This window comes from Podarcis filfolensis (genome assembly GCF_964270895.1).
Source record: "Podarcis filfolensis genome assembly, chromosome: 5".
NCBI lineage: Eukaryota > Metazoa > Chordata > Lepidosauria > Squamata > Lacertidae > Podarcis > Podarcis filfolensis.
Genome location: NC_139608.1, coordinates 81,453,053 through 81,477,458, shown reverse-complemented (window position 1 = coordinate 81,477,458; position 24,406 = coordinate 81,453,053). Strand labels below are relative to the sequence as shown.

At 41.4% G+C, this 24,406-nt stretch overlaps 2 protein-coding genes across 5 annotated transcripts in view; one reads left to right on the top strand and one right to left on the bottom strand.

The window, feature by feature from the left end:
- Positions 1-14,446, bottom strand: part of POLR3A (RNA polymerase III subunit A) — a 52,189-nt gene extending 37,743 nt beyond the window's left edge. For 2 of the 4 annotated variants that reach the window (XM_083614560.1, XM_083614561.1), the window contains exons 1-12: positions 14,195-14,405; positions 12,009-12,144; positions 11,083-11,220; positions 10,322-10,493; positions 9,529-9,683; positions 6,982-7,221; positions 5,993-6,155; positions 4,717-4,853; positions 3,827-3,930; positions 2,749-2,890; positions 1,140-1,280; positions 572-641 (exon numbers count right to left, since the gene is read on the bottom strand). In XM_083614560.1, coding sequence (XP_083470686.1) covers positions 572-641; positions 1,140-1,280; positions 2,749-2,890; positions 3,827-3,930; positions 4,717-4,853; positions 5,993-6,155; positions 6,982-7,221; positions 9,529-9,683; positions 10,322-10,493; positions 11,083-11,220; positions 12,009-12,144; positions 14,195-14,238 — 1,642 coding nt within the window. In that variant the 5' untranslated portion in view covers positions 14,239-14,405. Of the gene's footprint in view, positions 1-571; positions 642-1,139; positions 1,281-2,748; positions 2,891-3,826; positions 3,931-4,716; positions 4,854-5,992; positions 6,156-6,981; positions 7,222-9,528; positions 9,684-10,321; positions 10,494-11,082; positions 11,221-12,008; positions 12,145-14,194 lie in introns of all 4 variants that reach the window. The other 2 variants (XM_083614559.1, XM_083614558.1) reach the window with 2 other exon arrangements.
- A 2-nt stretch (positions 14,447-14,448) lies between these two features.
- Positions 14,449-22,206, top strand: RPS24 (ribosomal protein S24). Its single transcript, XM_083614891.1, has 7 exons — positions 14,449-14,490; positions 15,260-15,452; positions 16,081-16,146; positions 17,435-17,644; positions 18,909-19,019; positions 21,608-21,631; positions 22,123-22,206. The coding sequence occupies exons 2-6, from the start codon at positions 15,450-15,452 to the stop codon at positions 21,608-21,610; spliced, it is 393 nt and encodes a 130-aa protein (XP_083471017.1). The 5' UTR covers positions 14,449-14,490; positions 15,260-15,449; the 3' UTR covers positions 21,611-21,631; positions 22,123-22,206.
- The last annotated feature ends 2,200 nt before the right edge of the window (positions 22,207-24,406 follow it).

The window sequence follows — 24,406 nt, the reverse complement described above, 5'->3', positions numbered from 1 at the left end:
AGGATAAGCTAGAAAGGGCACTGAGTAACATACGCTATACTGGCAATACATTTAAACGTAATCGGATCACATGGAACTGCAGTGGCGTGAAAGAAAAATGCATCTTAATGATCTGTATTGATATAAATAAATAAATTTCATGCAGGTTGCATTTTGGACACTAGAAAGGCCAAAAGGTGTTTAAAAAGAGAACAATGAAGGCAAATATTGTACCACATGGCTCTCCTTGTACACATCCTAGAGACAACAAGGCAAAGATTAAGAATAACTCAGCAGTGGCCACACTTAGGCCCAGGTCTTCAGTGAAGAAGTTCCAATACTGATGCAATCCTGCAGTCCATACAGAACCCTCCTTTGGTCACCTCTACACCCATGCATCTCTGTGGCATGCCCAGCAGGGAAAGTCCTCTTCAGAAGAGGCACCACCATATCAATGACGCCATGTTAATAATTCTTTTTTTGCAAGGAGGTATTATTCTATCATGCATGAGCAAGGAAGATCTAAGAGGTCTTGAAAACAAATGAGTGTCTCATAACACAGGTAAACACATATTTGACTTCAAATACAGACCTGTAAGGAAATCCTGAATTGCAGCAATAAGGGGCTCTCCATTTCTTGGTGTTACCAAGTTTGCTTTAGTCTAGATGAAGGAAGATATATTAACTAGGGAAACATGGCACAATATTTCAAAAACTCTTATTATGTACATGATCATACTACTACAAGATCTTTCTACTCCTCCCTGCGACATATATAAACACACGTTATATTCCAGTGCATTTTCTTAATGCAATAAATCTGTTTAGGGTTTGATAGGGCTTTACTGCCTAGTCAGTGAAGACATGATTCCATCCTGACAAGATTGTTCTACAAAAGGCATGGGGCCAAACTGTGGCCCACAGGCTAAATCTGGCCCTCAGCAGTTTCTCTGCCCTGTTTTCTTTTAAGTAACTTTCCTCTGTACTTATCTCTGACTCCTTCCCCTTCCTCACAAAGTGGAAGCATGAAGGAAAGCAGTTAGCAAAATGCAGACTTTGTGCAGTTCTTAAAAGGTTTCAACTAGTAAAAGAAATCAGGCAGCGGGCAGTGAACCTGACCCATCTCAACAGGCAGTAGTATGTAATAGTACTTTGCTTACCCCCATCAGAACAAGGGCTTCTGCTTTGGCTTCTTCGGTTTGAGGAAGATGAAGATTCATCTCATCACCATCAAAGTCAGCATTGTATGGTGTACAGACACATTCATTAAATCTGAAAGTCCGGTGCGGTTTTACTCTAGCCTGGAAAAAACATATCAGAAGAAAAAATCCAGAAGAAAAAAATACTGTGTAAAACATACAAGGAATTCAGAACGTATCAACAGTATTTGGAAAACGCTTGGAAAATTTGTGCTTTTGCTTTTACATAATTTCAGTTTTACAAAAAAAGAGAGAGGACTTCCTGCATCAAATGACAAGTTTATTTCATTTTTGCCTGGCACTGCTGGAGGGTTAAGATAATGTAATGATGTAGGCATTGTGAGCCATAACTTTACCCAACTCTTAGACAGGAGAAAACATGATGGCATTAGGATATCTGGGCCTGTACCTACAGCACAGATCTGGGCTCACACCCTTCCACGTATCTGTTATAGGGAAAGTCTAGCAAAGACCCACTATATGCATTATCTTAATAATTTAAAGCATATGGTGGGTGTACACATGCAGCAGATTGAGGTGGTAGAATATGCTGTACCACATCAGACTGCAAGTGGGGAATTACATATTTGAATGCTCCCCCTATGCAAAGGGCTTCTTGCAAGTAGAAAGGTAAAACAGACTGGCCTAGAGACATCCCCCACTCCTACCAAAATGCTAGTTTTATACATGCAGGCAGGTTTGGGCGTCTGAACCAGAGAAGCATTAAAAGTGTACTCCCTGCTCCTCTGCAACCCAAAGGCGATTTTACTATCTCACTTTGCTGCATTCACAGAGCCAGCTTTGCTCGGGCACATATCAGGAAACCTGAATTTTAGATTTAACTGGCTAACATGGTCCAGAAAGAGAGGTGTGATCACAGAAGGAACTCCTCTGTGAATGACAACTCTTCTCCTGCGAAATGGAGAAGATCCTAGGGTTATTTTATTTAGTCAAAATCTCAAGGCAGTGTGCAATATTAAGAACATAATACACAACATAATAATAAAATAATCCTAACAGCCCCCGCCCCAAATCTAACAGGCCATAGATTATTTAATGGCCAAAGGCCTGGGTAAGATGAGTGTTTTCACCTGGTGCCTAAAGACATGTAATGATGGCGCTAGGTGAGCCTTTCTGGGGAGAGCACTCCAGATGGGGAGCCACCACAGAAAAGGCCTGTTCTCATGTTGTTGCCCTCTGAATCTCTCAATAGCAGCCAAGTCGTGATCATTGCCATATCTGACTTGAATAATGTTCTACTTAGCTTGGATCTGGGGCAATGGTAGCCATACCACACAGATGAAATTACAGAAGCTGTGGAATAGCTACTTAAGTTGGAGAAGGTAGCAGGCCACATGTACTATTTGGATCATGTAAAAATCACACAGATCACACCCGAAGCCTGACAGGCAGAAATCAGCGATCGTGCTCCTTTTCTCTCGCAGAAGAATAATACTCTTGCCCAAAAGCCTTAAGAACTAAAGAATGTATCTGTTAGGTGACCAATTATGATGATGAATGGTAATAAAAATAAATACGCCCCAGGGAACCACAGCAGTGATATGCTTACTATATGAGCCATGATGCTGAGCTTGTGCAAAGAGGGTTGTCGATTGAACAGGACTATATCGCCATCTATGAGGTGTCTCTCCACAATGTCCCCGTACTTCAGTTCCTGAGCCATCTTCTCACGGTTTCCGTATTTTAAAAATCTGGGGGGAGGGAGGGAGAGAGAGGGAGGGAGGGGGAGAGAGAAAGAAAGGAAATCTATCATAAGAAATAATCAGTCTTAGAGGAAATTATTGTCTTCCAGTTATACAGCTGCTCTTCCACAGGACTGCTGAGCTTCTTCAGTGATAAGAAAGGAAATCACAGCTGAAAGCTTTTCCGTACCATTTTACAATAGTGAAGGTAACTTTTTAAAGTTAGAGGGAGGGTGAGAATCTACTTGCTGCAGAAAACACCAACAATTTACAAAAGTTATGATCATTAAAGAACACTTAAGACAGATGTATGAATAAAGATTTTGGAAGAGGGGAAAGCATCCATTTTTAGATGCTGCCTACTACAACCCATACATGTGCACTCTCAGAAAGGGTATTCCCTCTTGTGTGAGAAGGAATATCTCTTAAGGCAGCACTTGCTAACTGCAGTTTTATACGGACTCACATTATACAACTCTTGACTTTTGAATCTATGTGGCTCAGTTAACTTGGGGTGTGTTCCTTTGTGCCTTTTTAATTCAGTGTTTTTAATCACTTCACCTACCCACTGAAAGGCTGCAGACCCTAGTCCTAGTAATTATGATTATCAGCAGTTCATGGGAGAAAAGCAGGGCACTTAGCTTACCCTCAAAACACTTTTGCAGAAGGCCTATTTTTGAAGGTCACACGCACACAGCAACCGGATCAAAATTAAGTTTTGCCCACCAGATGTGCTACTGCTTTTCAAGGCAAGTACTTAGTGAATTGTATAAGGAGCAAATTTTGAATGTTTACACAAACAAGACTAGCACCTTAGGCAAGAATCAGTGAAACTGAAAAGGGGGGGGGGATCCAGATAATCTCTCGGTATGTTTAAAACAAGCCCTAAACTTTCAAATCAAGTGACTGAAGTAAAATGAGTCTATTTCAGATACAAGGCCGCACCTTTTCATCTGTGTGTGCCTCTGCTGAATGAAGTTGGCACCAGGATGAAGCTCTGGACCATTCCGAACAAGTTTCCTCATAAAGTCGATGTTAGCTTTATTCACCTGTAATAGGAATGCTCTAGTTAAAAGTGAAAAACTCACACAATTCTTGTGCAGAGCTTTGCCAATAATTTTTGCTGCCCTGGGTAAATCATAGTCTTCTCTGTATTATATACTAGGCAGCACAAACAACAACATATTAAACGATCAAGAGTTAAGATAGCATTTTCTCACTGTTATTCTAAATGCCTGTCACTCCTTTGTAACAGAGATAATACCCCAATACCCTGGGATATCCCTTTACATCACACAACTGACAAGATGCCTCTGTTCTCCTCTTCCGCTTGGTGGTCTCTTCAAGGCATTTTGAAAACAGAAGGAGACACTTCTGGAATTTTAGCACTAGAGAAGTTGCTAAGTTCCATGTTTGGGCTAGCCCTATTCTTGTGCACATACTACAACTCTTTTCAAGATTATTGGATGTCATCTATAAAAATATACATATTAAATGACTTTTCAGCTTGGCAAGAGTGCAAGGAGCAGGGGGGAGGGGGGGATGCTATTGTGAAGATACCAGATTAGCTTCTGAATTTAAGGAACAGACAACATACAGCTAAATTTCCGTCAGTAGGACATGGGCCTGTCCCTTACATGGAATGATACCAGGAGCAAGTCTGACATCCATCTCTTTCCCAAGTAAAGCCTAAGTCAAAAGGGTATTTAATTCCACTTGGTGATTCAAACAAAGCTTGAGATCTGATCTTGATAGAACCATGTGCAGACTCTCTGGAAGCTACTACAGCAAGGGACTGCACCACACAACAGAAGATTTCATTTTCTCCCAATTACCTTCTCAGGAAATGTTAGTATTTTTGCAACATGAACAGGCACAGCCACTTCATCAATGCGCAGGTTTGGGTCAGGCGAGATCACTGTTCTGCCCGAGAAGTCCACTCGCTTTCCAGACAAGTTTCCTCTAAACCGACCTTAAAGGAAGTGGAGGGAGGCGAGAAAAGAGAGAAAGTTGAAGTTGGTCAAGAAAAAAACACCTCTGATCTTCCACAGAGAAAATAAACTAAAGTTATTATTCTTTATTATTGTTATTTGGTGTTATCAATGTACAGAGTGCTTTATGCAGTTTAAAAAACAAAACAATGTGTTCCTGCTGCAAGGAGGATAGAGTCTGAAAATGTAACCCAGGAATAAGCAATGGGGTAGCTGGGGACGAAGGAAGCAGGAGAATATGCATTCAATTCTGTTGAATATATTTCAGTTCCGTTTCAGTAAGTGATGATGGCAAGAGGGTTAAACCAAAGGCTTCATGGAGAAAGTGAATTTTAAGAAGGTATTTGAAGGACGAGAGAGAGAGAGAGAGAGAGAGAGAGAGAGAGAGAGGTGTTGTTGTGCAGATGTTCTTAGAAGAGAGTTTTACACAGGTATAACGGATAACAAAGGTGGAGTTATCTAAGCTAGCAAGTAACAGACCTTTGGATGACTAAGGATTGAGCTGGAAGATTTAATGGCACAGGCAGAGATGTATTGGTATAGGAAAGATGCGAAATTAAGGTGGGGGCAAAACCACGGAGGACATTAGGTATAATGCACAGCAGCCTCTACAGAACAAAATATAGCAGACTCATTTAGATTTACCAATTACATCAGGAAATAAAAGGGTTAAAACTCACTAGCAAGTGTTAATGTGCACAAATACACTAGTAGCCTGCTGCCAAGAACCTTGACAATCAGCTGCAGAGTCTGCCTGGCAAGTCCAACAGACAAAAGCTACAAAGCCCATATTGACCATTACGATATAACTGCACCGTTTGCAATACATGACCCCAGAGGAATTGTCTATATCCCACTTTCAGCAGTTGTTAATGGAGCTCAACACACAAATGAGTTTGCTCTCATTACTTCCCCCTAAAAACTGCTTTGGGAAGCAAGACAAAAATCCAAGAAATAAATGTAATCCCAAACAGCATTTGGAAAAGGTTCCGCCACCAGACTCCAGAAAGAGCTTCTGTCAGACTAGCCAATACTGGGGCTAGATGGACATAACTCAAGGGGACTTCACATGTTCAAATGTGATAGCAGCAGGAGCCAGAGATTATGCTGAAACACCTACCCTGCTTTCCCTTCAGTCTTTGAACAAAGCCTCGTGTCCACTTCTTGGGTGCCATGTTGAGAGGAATGCCAGAGAGTTCACTATTGATGTACAGAGCGCACTGCAGCTGCAGGAAGTCCCAGTCCTCCATTATCATCTGAGTTTTGGCTCCTGATATTCTATGCTGCCCAACAACAAAACAGCCAATTCAAGAAAGGAAATTTCAACAAAAGCAACTCCATAGTTCTATGGAACATTCAGCAAGTTCTGCAAGGATGTAACGATGTTCTTATGAGAATCACAAATCAAATTACTTTCACAAAGTTTTATTGCAAAACAAGGAAACAAAAATAACCAGGGTAGTAACCATTTCTGAGCAATTCCAAATATGGACTTCCAGATGTGAACTTAAGATCTGAGAACTAAGAACTTTTACCAGACCAAATGTATTATAGCTGCAGTTGTGATCTTTGATCAGGAACATATTGCACCTGAAAATAATCACCCCTGCAAGGTTGCCCAAAAAGAGAATTCTCTGGGGCTGAGAAATGGCTTTGTCCCTGGTCTCAGCTGTGTTTTACTCCTGTGTAAAAAAAATATCTTTGTGAATTTGCTGATTCTGGAAGAGCCTGATTCAATCCCTGCCCCAGCCACAAGCTCATTAAGGATGCCTGATGCAGACATAACATTACACCATAGATATAAGCAGAAGGGATAGGAGATTTGCATGGTAGGAAAGGAGTTAAGAGGTCAGGAACTTTATGGCAACCCCAGGCCCAGACCAACCTCACGTATATATGCTTAGAATAAGAATGCAACGAAACTCAGGCACTCACAGAGTTTGAAGACAGCCTAAAATAAGGTGTCTCCTATGGACACTAGTTATGCATTTTACTACAAATTCAAAAGCTAATAGCATCTGTATTTAGGAGGGCATTCTAAAAAGCACTGCTAAGAAACACAATCCATACCTACTTTAACCACAAATATAAAATTAAAGGGCAACTCACTTTTTTGATCACATCGTTGAGGAAAATTATTTCTGTCAGCTTCATCGTTAAGTCATCCTCGTTGGTGCCGGATTTTAAGTCGCTCACCACGGACGGCCTAATGCAGAGCGGGGGGACCAAGAGTCGTGTCAGGATCAAGTCCGAAGGCTTGCCAGATTCAGGGTTCATCAAAAGCAGAGGGATGTCTTCTGCGGGAATTCTCTTTAGGATATTTAAAACCACTAAAGGATTCAAGTTCTCCTACAAAACATAAAAGGTTACAATCACACTTTTATCATTGCAGGGCGGGAAACTCAGTTTCTGGCTAAGACTCAAGCAATGCCTTGTCCACTGATTTGTCAAGTAGCTTTAAAACCACAAGGAAGGGCGAAATGTTGTGCCAGCATTTCATGTTTTAAGGATCACAAATGTGTTCTTTACTTTCTTTAGAACACAAAGGCTTAAAAGGCTTAAGCAGACATTTCTCAAACTTTGCCTATTTCCTAACGTTATTGGGCCATCTCCTATACAAAAAAGTGGGTAGAGTAACGGTCTAAAGTACTGTACTTTGTACAGTAGGCTATAAGCAGCCACACATAAATCAGAGGTTTCTACACACATGCAAATGAATCTTCCAGGCAAGGAATAGCATTGTCATAGTCCAAGGACACATTCCAGTCAGCCGAAAGAACATGCTAACAACTACTGCATGGGTAGGCAAACTAAGGCCCGGGGGCCGGATCCGGCCCAATCGCCTTCTAAATCCAGCCCACGGACGGTCCGGGAATCAGCGTGTTTCTACATTAGCAGAACGTGTCCTTTCATTTAAAATGCATCTCTGGGTTATTTGTGGGGCCTGCCTGGTGTTTTTATCTGAGCAGAATGTGTGCTTTTATTTAAAATGCATCTCTGGGTTATTTGTGGGGCATAGGAATTCATTCATATATTTTTTTCAAAATACAGTCCGGCCCCCCAGAAGGTCTGAGGGACAGTGGACCGGCCCCCTGCTGAAAAAGTTTGCTGACCCCTGAACTACTACATCCACACACTTCAAATATATGTGGCTTCATACACACACAGAACCCAGAGTCTAGACTGCGTATTTGCTTATGAAGGCCAAGTACACTTGCTGCCCAGACACAATTGTTTTAAGAGTATGAGGCAGGGCATCTAATGGAACTGCAGGCTGTTACCAGGGGACACACAAGGCTAAAAGCTTTTCTTGACAAAATTCAAGGCAGCCGATTACAGCAGTTGGGAGACTGTGCAAAGTGAACATTCAGCTCTTCGAGTGGCAGCCAAGATTTATAGTGATTCAGCCCACACAATAACTCAGTGATTTTGGTACAACAACACATGTACTTTCACAGACTCCTGTGCTACATTTCCTCCCTCCATGACAAGAAAATAAGAATGTCTGGCTTTTCGTCACCACCCACTCATCATCTCTCACACATGGCAAATAACCATTATTAGAGTTTGATGACAGAAATGATAAGGGACCTCCTTAGACTAGTGATTCCTAGAGCCTGAGAATCCCAACTCTGACCACCTCAAACCAAATTCTCAAGGATCACACGCAGTCAAGCTCTTACAGGCTTGCTGCTAAAAAAAACCCTGCAACAATGCAACTGTCAAAAGTAAGCCTAAGTTCAATGGGACTTACTCCCAGGTAAGTGTAAGATTGCATACTAAATTGGAAATGCTTTTAATCTAGGGTTTTGCAAGAAAGCCACGCACTCAGCTGCTACGCTACAATCTCTCCAACATCTTTTAAGGTGTTGTGAACCAGCTGTAGGTTGGGTAGACAAGAGAAGGCACTTCACTGGTTTTATAAATGCTATGAGTAGCGGATGGCAGAGGGAGGCTGCGTCACTTACCTGACCTCCCTCCCTCTGAATCACTGTTGCATACTGGGTGGAGAGGGGCAGGGAAGTGGTGAGGTTAATACGGTGCAAATTTGGTGGCACAAACACCAGATTGGCTCTGCTGGCATGTATGCTCCATACTGAACTTATCCCTCCCTGTATGCAGCAGTGTCTAGGTGGGAGGGAAGTTGAATAAAAGGCAAAACCCTGCTGTGCTGTCTGCTACTGAACACTGCAGAGCAGGGTGGATAGAAATCAATGAATTAAAAAATAATAACTGGATTTTTTAAAATTTAAATTGGACTTTTAATATACAATGCTTTTCGATAAAATATCTTTCTAAATATAGTTTTCTATTTAAGTTACGTTATAGTCCAAAGGCTATTCATCAGGAAATAAGGATTTGTTTTAAGATTTTCATGTGTGCTAATTTAAAAAAAAATTGTTTAACCACATCAGTTAACAAAAATGGATACATATGATATGTTTAAATTGATTTGATTTAAATCAAATCCACCCTGCTGCAGAGCAAAAACGTGACTAAGATAGGCTACCATCCTCTAGGCACTAAGCATCAAGAAATGCTTTTGCAACTACAAAAAAAAAATCCTTGGTTTGTTTCAACCTAAGAGAAATCCCCCTTCCCAAAGGAAGAGAAAACTGAAACAATACAAGACTGTACAGATTTCTTATTATTTACCTGGGCTTTCCCCAGTAGGGATTCAATCTCTTTATTATGTTCTATAGCGGTGTCAAAGGACTGTATGAAGTTAGACACAATGGGGTCCACTATCTTCTTTGTCGTCTTGTATTTCTCATGGATTATCTTCAGTAAGCCACACTTCTTTACAGTACCTACAAGAAGATACAGAAAATTTTCACACACGTTTTTGCATTTTAATAATTTACATCGGTCAGCACTCCAGAGTCGTGCTCAATGTTTTACAAACAGAATTAGAAAAAAGAGGAAAAAATGAGGAGCACAGGAGACACACCAACCAAAACCTTCAGCAGAGTAAGGTTACTGTATTGTTGTTTAGTCACTAAGAATAAGAATGTTTGGTTCAAATTGGGTTTTTTCAGGCATTACATAATCTCGGTTATAAAACAGCAACCAAGAAATTGCAGCGACTCTTAAAGTCAAGCAACAATTTTAAAAGCTTAGAGTGACAAGCACATAGCAAATCTCAACAACAACAAAAATAAGACACTATCTATAATCAAATACCCGTGATAATATGAGGCAGTCTTATACTGCCTATCTGTCTGTGAAGTATTTCTGAACCCTTCTGAATACCAGCTGCTGGAAACTGCAGGGGCAGAGAGAGCCCTTGGATCCCTGCTTGCAAGCTTCACACAGGCATCTAGCTGGCCACTGTGAAAACAGGATGCTAGACCAGGTGGTCCCCTGCCTGATCCGTAAGGCTCTCAAGTTCTTAAGCGGTTCCAGGCTCAAGTTGCTTAAGGACCAAAGGGCAGATTAATGCACTCACCATTAAAAGCCCCACAATATGGGCAGGTGTTCTTTTTTCTGCACTTTTCGGAGATCTTTTTTTTCAAACCCCGTTTCTGGAGGTAGGTCAAGCCAGGTCTCTTCAGATAATCCAAAAACTGTTTCTGTTCTTCAAAGGTCAGCATGATACGGCAACAGGTCTTACAAATCATCTAGAGCAGAAGGGGAAAAAAACAATTTGCCATCAACCAATACACCTTTGAACACTCCATAAGTTTATAAGCACATACAGGGACACTGTGGAAGGTTGAAGGCGTTGAGCTTCCTGTCATGTATTCTTCTTCTTCTTCTTCTTCTTCATGTATTCTTCTTCAAAGCTATGCTATGCAGTAAATCTAAGGAAATGGCAAAAGCCCAAATATCTATATGAATGCTTGGGGGGGTCTATTCTACTGAGTACTTCATTAATAATAACTACTCAGAAACTTTATATATTGAACATCAGGTAAGCACAGTACTGTAATTAATTTCTAGTCCACTGTTCCTCCAGTAAGTTCAAGGCAGCATACATAGTTCTCTTCCTCTCCATTTTACCCTGACAACAACCCTGAGAGGTAGGATAGGCTGAGAGAGAATGACTGACCCAAAGTCACCCAGTGATCTTCATGGCTGAGTGGGAATTTGAACCCTGGTCTCCTATCAGAGGACATCATCACAGGCAACGGCCCACAGCAGGAACAGCATGTCAAGTGTCCCTCAATCTCTGTCATCTCCAGTCCTTGACATGAAATGCCACTTTACCTGCAAAATGCCTATCACGGCTTTGAAGTACCCCACATGGAAACAAGGCAACTCCAGGTCAATGTAGCCATAATGACCCAAACACTCTGCCAGATTCTTTCCACAAGTTTCACAAGGACGATCCTTCTCACTTGTACCCTTGGGAGTAGAAATGCATAAAACAATTAACAGTGGCGCCTTCTCTACGTATCTTTAGGTGGCAGGCAAAAATATTCCGCTTCTCCCAGGACTTTGACTAATTAAACAATCTTTTAAACACACACACACTTTCTCTGTGTGTATTATTTTTGTTTGCTACTACGTTATGTATTTTTGGGGTTTTTATGTTGTAAACTGCACTGTGGTTCTCAGATGAAAAGCAGTATAGAAATTTAATAAATCAAATTAAATATATAAGATATTGTCAAGCTGCTCTCTGATGAATTAAGACACCCCGCTACTAATTATGTGTCACAGGCAGTATATGGCTTTATTGCTCCTTTGTAATCTTAGAACTCACAAGGATCTTAGTTCTCGCAAGTCCACACACACATGCATCCATACACAATTATCTAGCCACAAATAAGCGTGCATAACAAGTGCTCTTCTTCTCAGTAAAAGAAAACCAGACTACAGAAATCAAGCTTTATTTTAGCCTACAATTCTAGACCTCAAGTAAGTTTTTCGTCGACATACATTTTGCACACTAGAAAAGACTGATATGATCTGAAAGTAATGGGTGCGTAAAGAAACGCGTTTGGAATGTAAGCATCCAAAGCTGTTTTATATTGTCAAGTCACCCATCTCTCTCCTGTCTCCTCTGCCTGACAGCAGTTCCACAGGTTGAGTTTTTTCAAAGTCCTGCAACCCAGATCCTTTCTAACTAGAGATACTTTATACTACTTCTGATGCATTGTGGGATATGATTGAACAACAAAAGGTCTTACCATTCGATGGTCCAGTACACCATACTGCAGAGGTGAATGATTGTTGTCTTGACTGTATAGGTTTTTACTAACCACCTGGATGTGAGCCTGCTGTCGCATCTCTTCTGGAGACTTCATCCCAAAGCAGATGTGGCTTCTAGAACAGAAAACAGCACCAGATATATCACAAAATGGAGATACCCTGGATGACTATTTTGAAGTCTACTTATACAGAATGTGACTTGCCTCTGACAAGTAAGCAATACCAAGAATCCAGCACACCAGACTTCTGTATTTATATCTTGCGGCCTTCCAAGCACAATTCAGTGTGCTGACTTTAGCATATAAAGCTGTTGGCCTGGCCCCAACAGAACACCACCTTCTATGCATCCCACTGTAATCTCCAATATTGGTCAAGAGTCTCCCTTAAATGTACGATTCACATAAGACACGAAGCCTTATTTGGCTAGCTCAAGACTAAGCCAAAAAGTGAATTAAAAACACATATTTTCCCGAGTATTGCACATGCCCCGACACCATAAACAAGCGCTCATGTACACAGACAGCGAGGATGCTTGAGTTTAATAGCTGGATCTTATCCTCTTCCTTTCTATAGTCTATCTGTCAGAACATGAAGCGAGGCAAGAAGCAAGAGGTGGGAGCTCACTCTACGTTACACTGTGGAAAAGTAGATTTTTAAAGATTTTTTATTATTTCTGTGACTAGTTGCCATTAGATAATATTAAGAAATGTTGTTGGGTGGCTAGCGATGCTGAAACTTCTAGAAGCATAGCCGCAGGTGATAGAAAGCATGAAGTCCCTGATGCCTACTCACTTAAGAACATAAAAACAGCCTGCTGATTTCAACAGAAGAGACCAGCAACTACCTGAGATTTCCTGCTGCTTTGTCTTTTGTTTTGGTATTTTACATTTTATCCAACATAAGACGAGCCTGCTGGATCAGGCCAAGGGCCCATCTTGTCCAGCATCCTGTTCTCACGGTGGCCAATCAAATGCCTGTGGGAAACCAGCAAGCAAGATCTGAGCCCAAGAGCCTTCTCCCCTCCTGTGACTTCCAGCAACTGGTTGGTACAGTGGTACCTCTAGTTACAAACTTAATTGTATTCAGAAGCATTGCTGCCTCCATTATTATTATTATTATTATTATTATCATTATCATTATCATTATCATTATCATTATCATCATCATCTGTGGAGACAGAGCTTAGCCACCATGGTTAGCAGCCATCGACAGCCCTCCACAAATTTGTCTAATCCTCTTCTAGAGCCATCTAGGTTGGTGGTCATTCTGTGGGAGCAAGTTCCATTGTTTTAACTATGTGCTGTGTAAAGAAGTACTTTCTTGAGAGCACAGGCCGAAGAAACTCTGTGTAAGGATGCAAATCTCATGTGGACTTATATGGGACTTGCTGCCAAGTCAACATGCATAATATAGAACCAAAGAATCCTACAACCAAGGGAAAATGCTGACTACAAGAAGGCGGCATGTTTAAATACTACAGAAAATTACTTTTTTGTACTATTTTACTTTATTCCCCACCCTAATAAAGTTCCAGGGCAAACTACGTTTGCAAAAAAGAAAATGCAAGCAGAAAATATAGCCATCTAATGTAAACAAAACTGCTTATATTTAGATTTCCAAAATACTTCCTTTTCCTTTTCTTTCTTTTTTTGGCTGAGCCAAAAATAGATTTATCCCAGAATAAACAAAGCAGACAAAAACTTTAAGAAAGAATGGGGAAATTTTATAATTTATTTAGGAGACCACTGTAAGCAGATGAAAACAATAGAAGGATTTGAATAACACTTGTAATGTAACAACCACTGCGGACAATTATGGACAGGTACAAAATATGGATTATGAAATAATATGCAGTTGAAAATGCTGACAATAAGACCCATGGAGGGGATGGTGGGAAGTCTGGAGATTCGGAGAAATCTCTAAATGTGGATATTTATTTGGTATTGTTATAACTCTACGCTTGTAAAATCAAATAAAAATCATTTTCAAAAAAATAATAAAAAATAAAATAAAAAGATTTATCCCTCCTGCTCTCCAAAAGGGCTCTCCGTAAGGTGCCTCCCGTGCTGCTGGACTATTCCCCTCCACACCACTCAATGGACCGCTTTTCTCGCCCCCCAAACTTGGCAAGCTTGTTCTTCGCCGCCCCCCGAGTCCCGCTTACATCTTCTTGGCCACGTCCGTCTCGCGGAACTGCTCCTTCACCATGGCGGCGGTTCCCCTCTCTCGCCCGGGGACGGCGCAAGGAAAGAGAGCGGAGCCGTGCGGAGCCAACGCCGCCGCCGCCGCCTCCTCTTTCCCCTGAGCGAGCTGCACACCGGAGCCGGCAGACGGGCATCGGGCGCGTACGTCGTGCGTCGCCGCGAACCGCCAAGGGTCGCCGCTTTCGGAGCCGAATCCACCCGGCGTTGCAGCGCCACCTAATGGCCGGAGGTGCAACGAAAAGGAAAGGACCCACCTGCCAGCCGCCCAGATCAGAGAAAGTTGTATTATTATTATTATTATTATTATTATTATTATTATTATTATTATTATTATTATTATTATTGTTATTATTATTATTATTATTATTATTATTGAATTTCTACGGCTCCCAACACCCGAGGATCGCAGGGCGATTTGCAACCACAACTATGTTGCGCATTTTGGTACTTTCGTATTGCAAAATATTTTTTTGCTTCCCTACCTTTTCATTAATTAGCCCTTTGCCGATTAAACCATCTATTGTGGCCTTTTAAAGTGTGTGCATTGTTGGGCAGGGGGAAGGTGTTTATTGCTTTCATTTGTTCTTATGGTATGTATTTTTGTGTTTTTCTTTTTAATATTTTTTATTAGTTTTCCAAATTACAAATCCGTCCAAATGACTTTAGTTTAATGCAATTTCTTAAAATCAGGTTTCCCACTCCCATTGCGAGCATACGTCCATCTCTTCTTCCTATTGCCGCATCTTGTTTAATATCCATGTCATCTTTTAATAGTAGTTGTCCATTCTTACAGCAAGCTGCACTTTTTGTGTTTTTCTACTGTAAACCGTCCTGTGTTTCTTCGGACGAAAGGCGGCATAGATATTCAATATATGTCATCTATCAGTGAAGCTGTGAGATTAGCTGGCAGGCGAGCGGTGCCTTATGACAGCCAACCTTAGCCTGACGCTGTTTGTCCTCACGATACAAAGAAAAGCCGACACGCAGGTCAGCGATTTGGAAACGAGTTTTCTTTTCTTTCTTAGTAAACAGGCCACTCAGGCATCCGTATCGACACTCGGAAGTCTCTATGGTCGCCCGTCGATTTCCGTCGACGCGTTTTCTGTGCCCTCCCCTTTGGACGCGAAGGCCCGCCTCCTTTTCCTCCGCGCGAGCGCCGCTATATGATTGGCTGCCGAAAGTTGCTTCCTTCCTTTTGCCGGAGACGCCGCCAAGATGGTGAGTTCTCGTCGGGCTCCCTCGAGTTCCCTGGGAGAGGCGGCTTCAATCCGAATTAGCCCCGCGCCATCCTTTGCCCGCTGGCCTTCGGAGCGACTGCTTTCCCTTCAGCGGGGCTTTCTGTTTGTGCTGGGTCGGATATTGGGCGGGAGGAGGAAGTTTTAGGGGTCCGGCTCACGCTCTGAACGGCGCACCCCCCCCTCCACCGCTCTGCTTTCGGGCTTAGTGTGCGGCCTGGTCTACCAATAAACGGGGATGGCGGAGGGCGCGCGTGTGTGTTATATCAAAATGCCCTCTCCTGTATCAGCTTTCTCCCAAGGTGCTGCTGCTGTATCCCCAATTTTCCATCATCCCTTGCCGGGGCTGGTGAGATTTGGGAATCTCAACCACTTGGAGGGCGCCGGATTTATGGAAGGGCTACTAGTTCAATGAATCACTATTTTATCTTACTGTTTTATTTCATATCTGCCTAAATTTCAGAGGCAGGGTGGGGGTAGGTAGCAGTTTATCCCCCTCCCTAAAAAAAAAAAAAAGTTGAAATTTGGCACTTGAAGGTAGCTTCAAATCGTTGCTTTGGCAGACATTAATACAAACGGTGTCTTGGAATTTTGTTTTTTTTTTGTTGCAGAACGACACGGTCACCATCCGAACTAGGAAGTTCATGACCAACAGGCTGCTTCAGCGTAAGCAGATGGTGAGGCAGATGTGTTAATACTTTTATTTGATTCATTCATAATCGTAGCCTAATTTTCACGTACATAAAGTTCTATGTCTGTGTTAAAGCTGGGGTTGGTAAATTTAGTGACTGCAGTGATTTTCCTGCATTAATTAGTAATATAGCATTATATTTTGGGACGCTACAGTGTGTTGATCTGTTTTTGTTACTGTGTTAATATCTTGAGTTGCAGTTATAAGCAAAGTTTCTTGAATGGTTATCGAGAAGTTTTCTTTTAGATTACTAAAATATCTGATAAATTGTCATGCTCCCCCCACCGTTAATGTTATTTTTTGGCATGATAACATACTGTGGTATAGCAAGGAGTGCATTGGAAAGCTGGAATGGCCCAGCCGGTTTGTCAATGTTTCTATGTGAGGGTAAACAAGGGCTACTCAGATTTATCAATCTTTTATTCATTTATATATTGAATGTATTGTTAACTTTCTAGTTCATAAGTTAATATATATTTGAACACCCGTGATCTTGCCTTCCAACTGAAGCTAGCTGTAATAGACTCTGAACTTAAGAATGCTTTGTACAGGAAGACTAGAAGCTAAAGAAATTACTAGCTATATTCCAGAATGTGGCAGTGGAACCTGAATTTTCCCTTAACAAATGTTTCCGTACTGGTTTTCATTCCCGTGTTCAAAAGTTTATATTGCATCCTAATGTATATGTCCCACACAGGGCATTGCTATCACTGTGCTAGGAGCAACTTGTACTCAGATGTGCATGTTTTGCCTTAAATGACAGAAAAGTCCTTAAAGTGCATTGCATATAAAGAAAACTAGTATAGCACAATCAGCTGGTGGAATTTATTCTTTTTTCTATTTTAGATGTTTCCACTGCACCAGCACATTGGTTTGCCAGAGAGAACATTTTGCCGCACATGCTACTTGGGGCTTCTCCCAACTCCTAGGAACCAATTTTGAGGGGAGGGGAGGAAAGCTCTATTAAAGAAGCCCTTTTAAAGTTCTTCCACTGGCATTAGGTAAAACCCACCCAGTAGATTTTTGCAGGACTGCCATCTGCACTATGTGCAAAAAGTATGTAAATATAAATAGGTTTTTTTATTGCTACCTGAATAACATCAGTGCTGGGGGACAGCTGGATTTCCGTAGAGGATGTTTAGGGCCTATGTGTGTGTAACAAAGTAAAGTAGCTGACGAATAGTAATTTCTGTGAAGCTCTTTGCATTCATAGGTCTCTTCCCCCCCCCCATACATTAAAAGTATTTAATGTTTTGCCAATTCTGTATTTATAGGTGATAGATGTTCTTCATCCTGGAAAGGCCACTGTCCCCAAAACTGAAATCCGTGAAAAGTTGGCCAAAATGTACAAGACAACCCCAGATGTCATTTTCGTCTTTGGCTTCAGGACTCATTTTGGAGGTGGGAAGACAACAGGCTTTGGCATGATCTACGATTCCCTCGACTATGCAAAGAAAAATGAACCAAAGCACAGACTAGCCAGGGTAGGCTTCTTCGGTTGTTTACCTTGTTTGGACAGACTGGGGTGGTCGTGACAAATGGTTTTTCTGGGACCTTTTGAAGCATTTGTTCTGTTAAAATTGCACTCTTCCTGTTGAATTTTTGATTTTAAAATGGTATCTTAAACTATTGTACTTAGTGGTATTAAGAAGGTTGATATTAATTACATCAGTATTTTATTTACATCTGTGTATCTTGTCCGTCCCCTCATTGCAGTGAACCTTTTGCATGCAAAGCAGATGCTGTGCTCAGTTGGGATAGCTAAGTTGGTTGAGCATCAGACTCTTAATCTCAGGGCTGTGGGTTTGAGCCCTACATTGGGCAAAATATTCCTGCATTGCAGGGGATTGGACTAGAAGACACTTGTAATCCCTTCTGACTGTGTACAATTCCACAATTCTCCCATGTTTGACTTGTAACAACTTCCTGTTCCTATAAATGCTTGCCATTACAGTCTACTAGGAACCAGTGTGGTGTAGTAGTTAAGAGTGGTAGACTTGTAATCTGGTGAACTAGGTTCGCGTCTCCGCTCCTCCAGCAGCTGCTGGGTGACCTTGGGCTAGTCACACTTCTTTGTAGTCTCTCAGCCCCACTCACCTCACAGAATGTTGTGGGGGAGGAAGGGAAAGGAGAATGTTAGCCGCTTTGAGAATCCTTTGGGTAGTTATAAAGCGGGATATCAAATCCAAGCTCCTGCTCTTCTTCTTCTTCTTTTTCTTCTACTGAAATTGCCAACATCCCCACTTTTTAGTGTGCCTACATACATCATAAGAGGCCTGGCTACCAAGTCTTGTGAGGAAAGGTTCAAATTATCTGGGTGTGTTGAGCCTGGATTAGAGTTTAGAACATAATAATGAGAGCCATCTTCAACTTTTGAAGGGTTGTCATATAAATGAGAGAGTGAATTTGCCTTATGTTGCTTCAGAGGCCACAACTTGAATTACAGTCGTACCTTGGAAGTCGAACAGTATCCAGTAGGTGTCCTGGGTTGCGAACTTTGCCCCGGGATATGAACGCAATCCACTTCCGGGGCCACGGGAGCCCTATGTAGGCAATGCACGCTTCAGGTTAAGAATGGACTTTCAGAATGAATTAAGTTCGTAACCTGAGGTACCACTGTAGTGGATTTCCTGCATTGGCAGCAGGATTGGACTGGATGTCTTTTTAGATCCTTTCCAATGCTATGACTGTCCAAGGTTAAATGCCAGTGTGTACTTTGAGTGACTTACTTTGCTTTTCTTTTACTAGCATGGTTTGTATGAAAAGAAAAAGACTTCAAGGAAACAGCGTAAAGAACGTAAGAACAGGATGAAGAAAGTCAGAGGAACAGCTAAAGCAAACGTTGGAGCTGGCAAGAAGGTAAGTTCAACCCATCAGTGCTCATAAGCGCAGTCATTGTTGTAACTATATTGGATGTTTCATGACAAAAATAACCTTTTCCTTTTCTTTCAAATTTCAACTTTTACTTCTGGATTGCAGAAGGTAACGCTGAGATGCTGCGTAGTTCTTAGCTTCTCAAGTAGTTTAGCTTTTGTGCATCTCTTATTACTTAGTAGATAACAAAGTAAAAAGGTAACAGTACCTAGTCTCCAAAGTCTTCATCTGAAGATGGAGTGTTTTGGAGTGTCTTTTTCCCACCCTTTCCCTCTTGCGTAGCTAAAGTAGATCTTGCCTGACCCCATCCTTTCCTGCCTTACCCTCCAAATTAGCACATACTAATGGCAACTAAATGAGTCTTTAAATGTCCCTCAGTAAAGTGGGTACAGGTAAATAGAAAAACACTTGCTGCCATTTAATGGAGTTGAAACATGGAGCATTCAAGTTGAATATAAGTTTTGCTTAACATATAACAGTGCAGAAATCAGACTTAAACACAGTAGGCATTTTTAACATAAGCATGGTTTAAATTTGGATTTTAAATAGCCTTGAGTTCAAACTTTTCATTAAATGACTGACTTACTGTAAATTCAATCTTTTGATTAGTAGTAATCCTTTACTTTCACCTTTTTTCCTACTTTCTTGGGATTCTTGTTGATCAGAAATGAAGTGCCTAGCAGGTACCGAGAATAAGCATGGATGTGATTGCGTGTATTATGCATCACTTGCTTGACTTCCTAATGCTCCCTTGCTTTGTCTGTGTGTTTTTGCTTTGGAACAAAGTTTTCCTGCCTCTGTAGATTTTAGTTTCCAATAGGAAATACTTTGCTGTAGTATCAGGCAGGTTTGTAAGCTTAAATGTGCTGTAGTTAATATACAACATGTATAAATTGAGTAGCATCCCCCATATTAAGAACAAGTGTGGCCCTAGATGTCTAAAATGTATGTTGCATGTTCTCACTTAGTGTGCAACAACCTTCTTGAAAGCGTGATGAAGTTTCATGCTTCAGGCTAACCACACACCAAGGCAAATATTCTGCTTATAAAAACACTACATTGCAGGCTGAATTTACATGTGAGAACTGCTTATAGCTGAACAAGTTGGTAACTAAAACACTCGAAATCCTGTTCCCTTCTGTTGAATGGTGAGGATTTAGTCCTTTTTTCTTTTTTTAATGCAAGTGGCATACACTATAAAAAATCATATTGTTCTCGGCTTTAACTTTTATCTGAGACTTTCAAATAGTTAAATGTACCTCCTGCTTCACCACAAGCACAGAACAGTCCCATTATCCAGGTGTCCCCCACACTGGTTCAGGCGCAAGACTGCATCTGCTTCTGGAACTCTTCACACCAGCATCCTTGTTTCTCCTTTTCTGTGATGCTACATCATAAGCCTGCCTGCTTCAATATTGGCTTACAACCATATGAGAGCAAATAACAGGTTTAGGCATCACAATACCTTCACAAGGCACTTTCCCTATCTCATAGTTTGTAAAGTTTTCCTTGGAACTGTTCCATTCAAGTATAACTTAAAGTGAAACTTAAGAACGCTGCTGATGTGCCTGTAAAGGTGGAAAACTGAGTGGGGATCAGGACCACAAATCCCTCAGTTTATTTATACTTTCCTGTATTCTAGTGGCTGCTGAGCTATGGAGTACAGTCATACCTCGGGTTAAATGTGCTTCAGGTTGAGCGTTTTCAAGTTACGCTCTGTGGCGACCTGGAAGTAACGGAGCGCGTTACTTCCGGGTTTCGCCGTATGCACAGACGCTCAAAATGACGTCACGCGCATGTGTGGAAGCAGCGACATGCGCAGACGTGTGTTACGTTCTACTCAGGATGCGAACGGGGCTCTGGAATGGATCCCGTTCGCATCCAGAGGTACCACTGTAGAAAGGAATATGGCCTGATGCTGTTACATAGCTCACATAGTGTGGCTCACTGCTGCATATTAGCAATTGCATATTCTAAATATAATTGCAAATGCACACAAAGTATTTCAATCCTTGTATAGTAGACCTTATCATACCACTTAGGCTTGTACATTGATGTGTGTTTATCTAGTAAGTGTCTTGGTTTTCTGTGAGAAGCTTTTTTTTAGTAGTGGGAGGCAAGGAATTGTTTGCCTTTTGTCTAGTTTGCAATAATCCCCCTTAAGTTGCAAACAACTTACCCTTAACCGTGGCAAACTGCTTCTTAAGCTATTCACTTGACAAGCAGCCAGCTCCTAAGCTACCTGTGGCTATTTTCTCTCACCTTCAAAATCGTCCTGCAACTTGACTTTTTCTCACCTAATCCTTTGTGTTTCATCGCTGTACTATTTATGCTGCAAACTTGGATCTTGACGCAACTGAAACAGGAAGCCTGCTAATAAGATTCTGGGCCTGATTCTTTAGTTAGCCCAAGGCTACAACTAAAATTAATTCTGTATACATGTATGGTATGGAAATAGGTGCGATCCAGTAGTGTAAAAACAATGGTACGTAGCCTGAAGGGGTTGTCTTGTCTTTTAAATGAAAATGATGTGATTAAAGATGTATTGACATCTTTTTCTCCCTTTCTTACAGTGAGCCAGCAGTGGATTTTAACAGGTAAAAGTACATCCATACTTCATTGCTGAGGGACCTGCTTATTGGTAGTCTCTTCAGAAGTTCATTCCTCCTGAAGGCTGTCTGATAACTGATGGTTAACTTGCTTCATTGCAGTTCTTTAAAAATCTCCTTTAGGTGCATGTCACAGTAACTATCGTAAATATCTGCAGCAGGGAGTAGTTCCCTTGAAGGGTATTGTGGGGAGTGATCTGGCTCCTCAGCACAGCCTAACTCCTCCCATCTTCAAGGGTTGGGGAAAGGTGGGCAGAGCAGTCAAAGTTAAAATGCACCCCACATTATCTGCAGAGTGTTCTTAACAGTTGGGGCAACTGGCTGGATTGAAATTGCCACACAATTGAAAAATCCCTTTTAGAACGCTTGTCAAAATTTATTTACTTACAATTGGTGGGAGGAGAATTCCTTAGCGTTATAGAACGAATGTATATTTAGAGCACGATATTGACTGACATTCTCTTCCCTTTCCTTTACAGAAATTAAATTATCCTGCCAGAAAATATATGGAGATTGTACTGTTGTGTTGCATTCCGGTCAAATAAATTCTGTGAAAACTCAAATGATGGGCTCCTAGAATTTACTTGATAGACGTTCGGCTTCTGAGGTTCCACTGTACTGCAGACCTTTCTGCAGTGTGCAATTGCAAGAGAGTGGTGTGTTCTGGGTCTCATTCTTTGGTTATAGCAATGAGGACTAGAGACTTGTCAGTGCCACCAACAGGAACTGTCACAGAACATACCTTTAAAAAGTCTATGCTGCAGTGGGTTTCTCAGGCTGACGCTCAGGTGCTCCTTGGCAGATGAGCTGATAAAAAAGGGATCCTCTGAAAGGATATTTTTAAAATCACACATGGAACATGAATGATGGGCTCCTAGAATTTACTTGTAGGTTAAAAAAAATAAAGAAAGAAAAGTATCTCTTAATGTTGCCCTGGCGGTTAATCAGATTGGAAGGTCTTGTACCTTGAGTAGGGATTGAGTGGGGAATTAGGCTTTATGCGTAAGACCGTTACACTAGCCTAGAAACATACAGCCAGAGAATTGGCTTGTTGGATCAAAACTCAATGTGAAATTGTGACCTTGTATGCGGCTTTCATTAGATTTTATAGGTCACAGTGGTACAATTGACAGTACAAGCAACAAGCTATCAGAATTCCCCTGTATGCCCTGCTCCCCCAAATATCTCCTGCACAGCCCTACCTGTGTCAACTCTGCATGTAGTTCTGCCCGAGACCTAGTTTTTCAGGGAACTCCCTATTTTGTTTTGTTTCCGCTTGCTACTCTTGTCTCTTAATCAGCTTTCCTAGTACTCCTTTCCACCCATAATATACAGCTCCTCTCATCTGTGAAGTTTCCTCAGCCTCAAAGCTGCATAATAAGGAACTACTGGTGTAAATGGCAATGCTCTTATTTTTTTTTCTTCTCGCCCTGCCTCAAAAGTTTCCCACAATGCTTTGTGATAGTGCAGAGAAGTGGTTTTCAAGCAGTTTGAGGAACCCCAGGGTTCTTTTGAGAGATCCATGGTAGGTACACATGCTTCATTGAAAGATTCCTTCGCGCTACAGATGTACCTTGGTTTTCAAATTTAATCCATTCGGGGTGTCTGTTCGACTCCTGGAATAGTTCAAAAACCACACCAGACATTCGGCTTCTGAAAATCATTCAAAAACTGGAAAAATCACTTCTGGTTTTCAATTGTTCAGGAGCCGAAACGTTAAGAGTTCAAAGACGTTCGGCTTCCGAGGTTCCACTGTACTGCAGACCTTTCTGCAGTGTGCAATTCCAAGAGAGTGGTGTGTTCTGGGTCTCATTCTTTGGTTATAGCAATGAGGACTAGAGACTTGTCAGTGCCTCCAACTTGAACTGTCACAGAACATGCCTTTAAAAATTCTATGCTGCAGTGAGTTTCTCAGGCTGACGCTCAGGTGCTCCTTAGCAGATGAGCTGATACAAAAGGGGTCCTCTGAAAGGATATTTTTAAAATCACATGGAACATGAAGCAAAACGTTCTCGATAGGGAACTCAGCCTATAACTTCCTCAGCATTGGCGCAATCTCTTCAGCAGCTGCGAGAGTCTTCACTTTCTTTTTTTGAAATTGCTTTTAAGTTGATGGGTCTGATGTGGTAATGATGCCTCTGGGACCTAATTACTAGGAAAATGGCAATTAGACCTTCACACCAGATTTTCCCAATGTGCTACCTCTTGAAGTGTCTCACTCACTTGTGTCAACATATTTGGGGTAGCTTTTCTGCTGAGAAGGAAATGGCAAAAAAAAAAAAGACTGAATAGTTATTTATAGAAGAAACTGCTTCTTTTTGGCATGTGGCCGGTGTATTTTTAGGTTTTAAATTTGTTGAAGCCAATGTACTTTGTGAGTTCACATAAATGGAGGTGTCTTGCTCCTGAGTTCAGGAATTACTAGATTTAGTAGTGTCATGTTTCCTGTCAAACAATGCTTTGGGTTCAATATGTTGCCGTGAGAGCAGCTTAGAAAGGTTTCCAACTTCTCGCAGGTAAAAAAGAGTTTCCCCTTGTTACTGCATCTGTATATGGGTTAACATGGCCTGTCAGGTTTCAAGGTTGCTGATGTGTGATGCTCTGAGGTCTAAGGCTACTGTGGGTAACCTTTGGTACAGCAAATGACTTCTTACAAGTTACACCTCTTGCAAGCGTATTTCCAGAGGAGGGATCAAAGCAATAGTGTTGGAAGATGATGATTTTAAAAAAGGGAAATTCAGTTTATTACCCCTGCAAGGGTGC

Excerpts from the sequence above, each read along its gene's own strand:
- RPS24 (XM_083614891.1), top strand. Across the intron at positions 16,147-17,434 it reads TGCTTCAGCGTAAGCAGATG|GTGATAGATGTTCTTCATCC; the intron begins GTGAGGCAGATG and ends CTGTATTTATAG. Across the intron at positions 17,645-18,908 it reads CAAAGCACAGACTAGCCAGG|CATGGTTTGTATGAAAAGAA; the intron begins GTAGGCTTCTTC and ends TTCTTTTACTAG.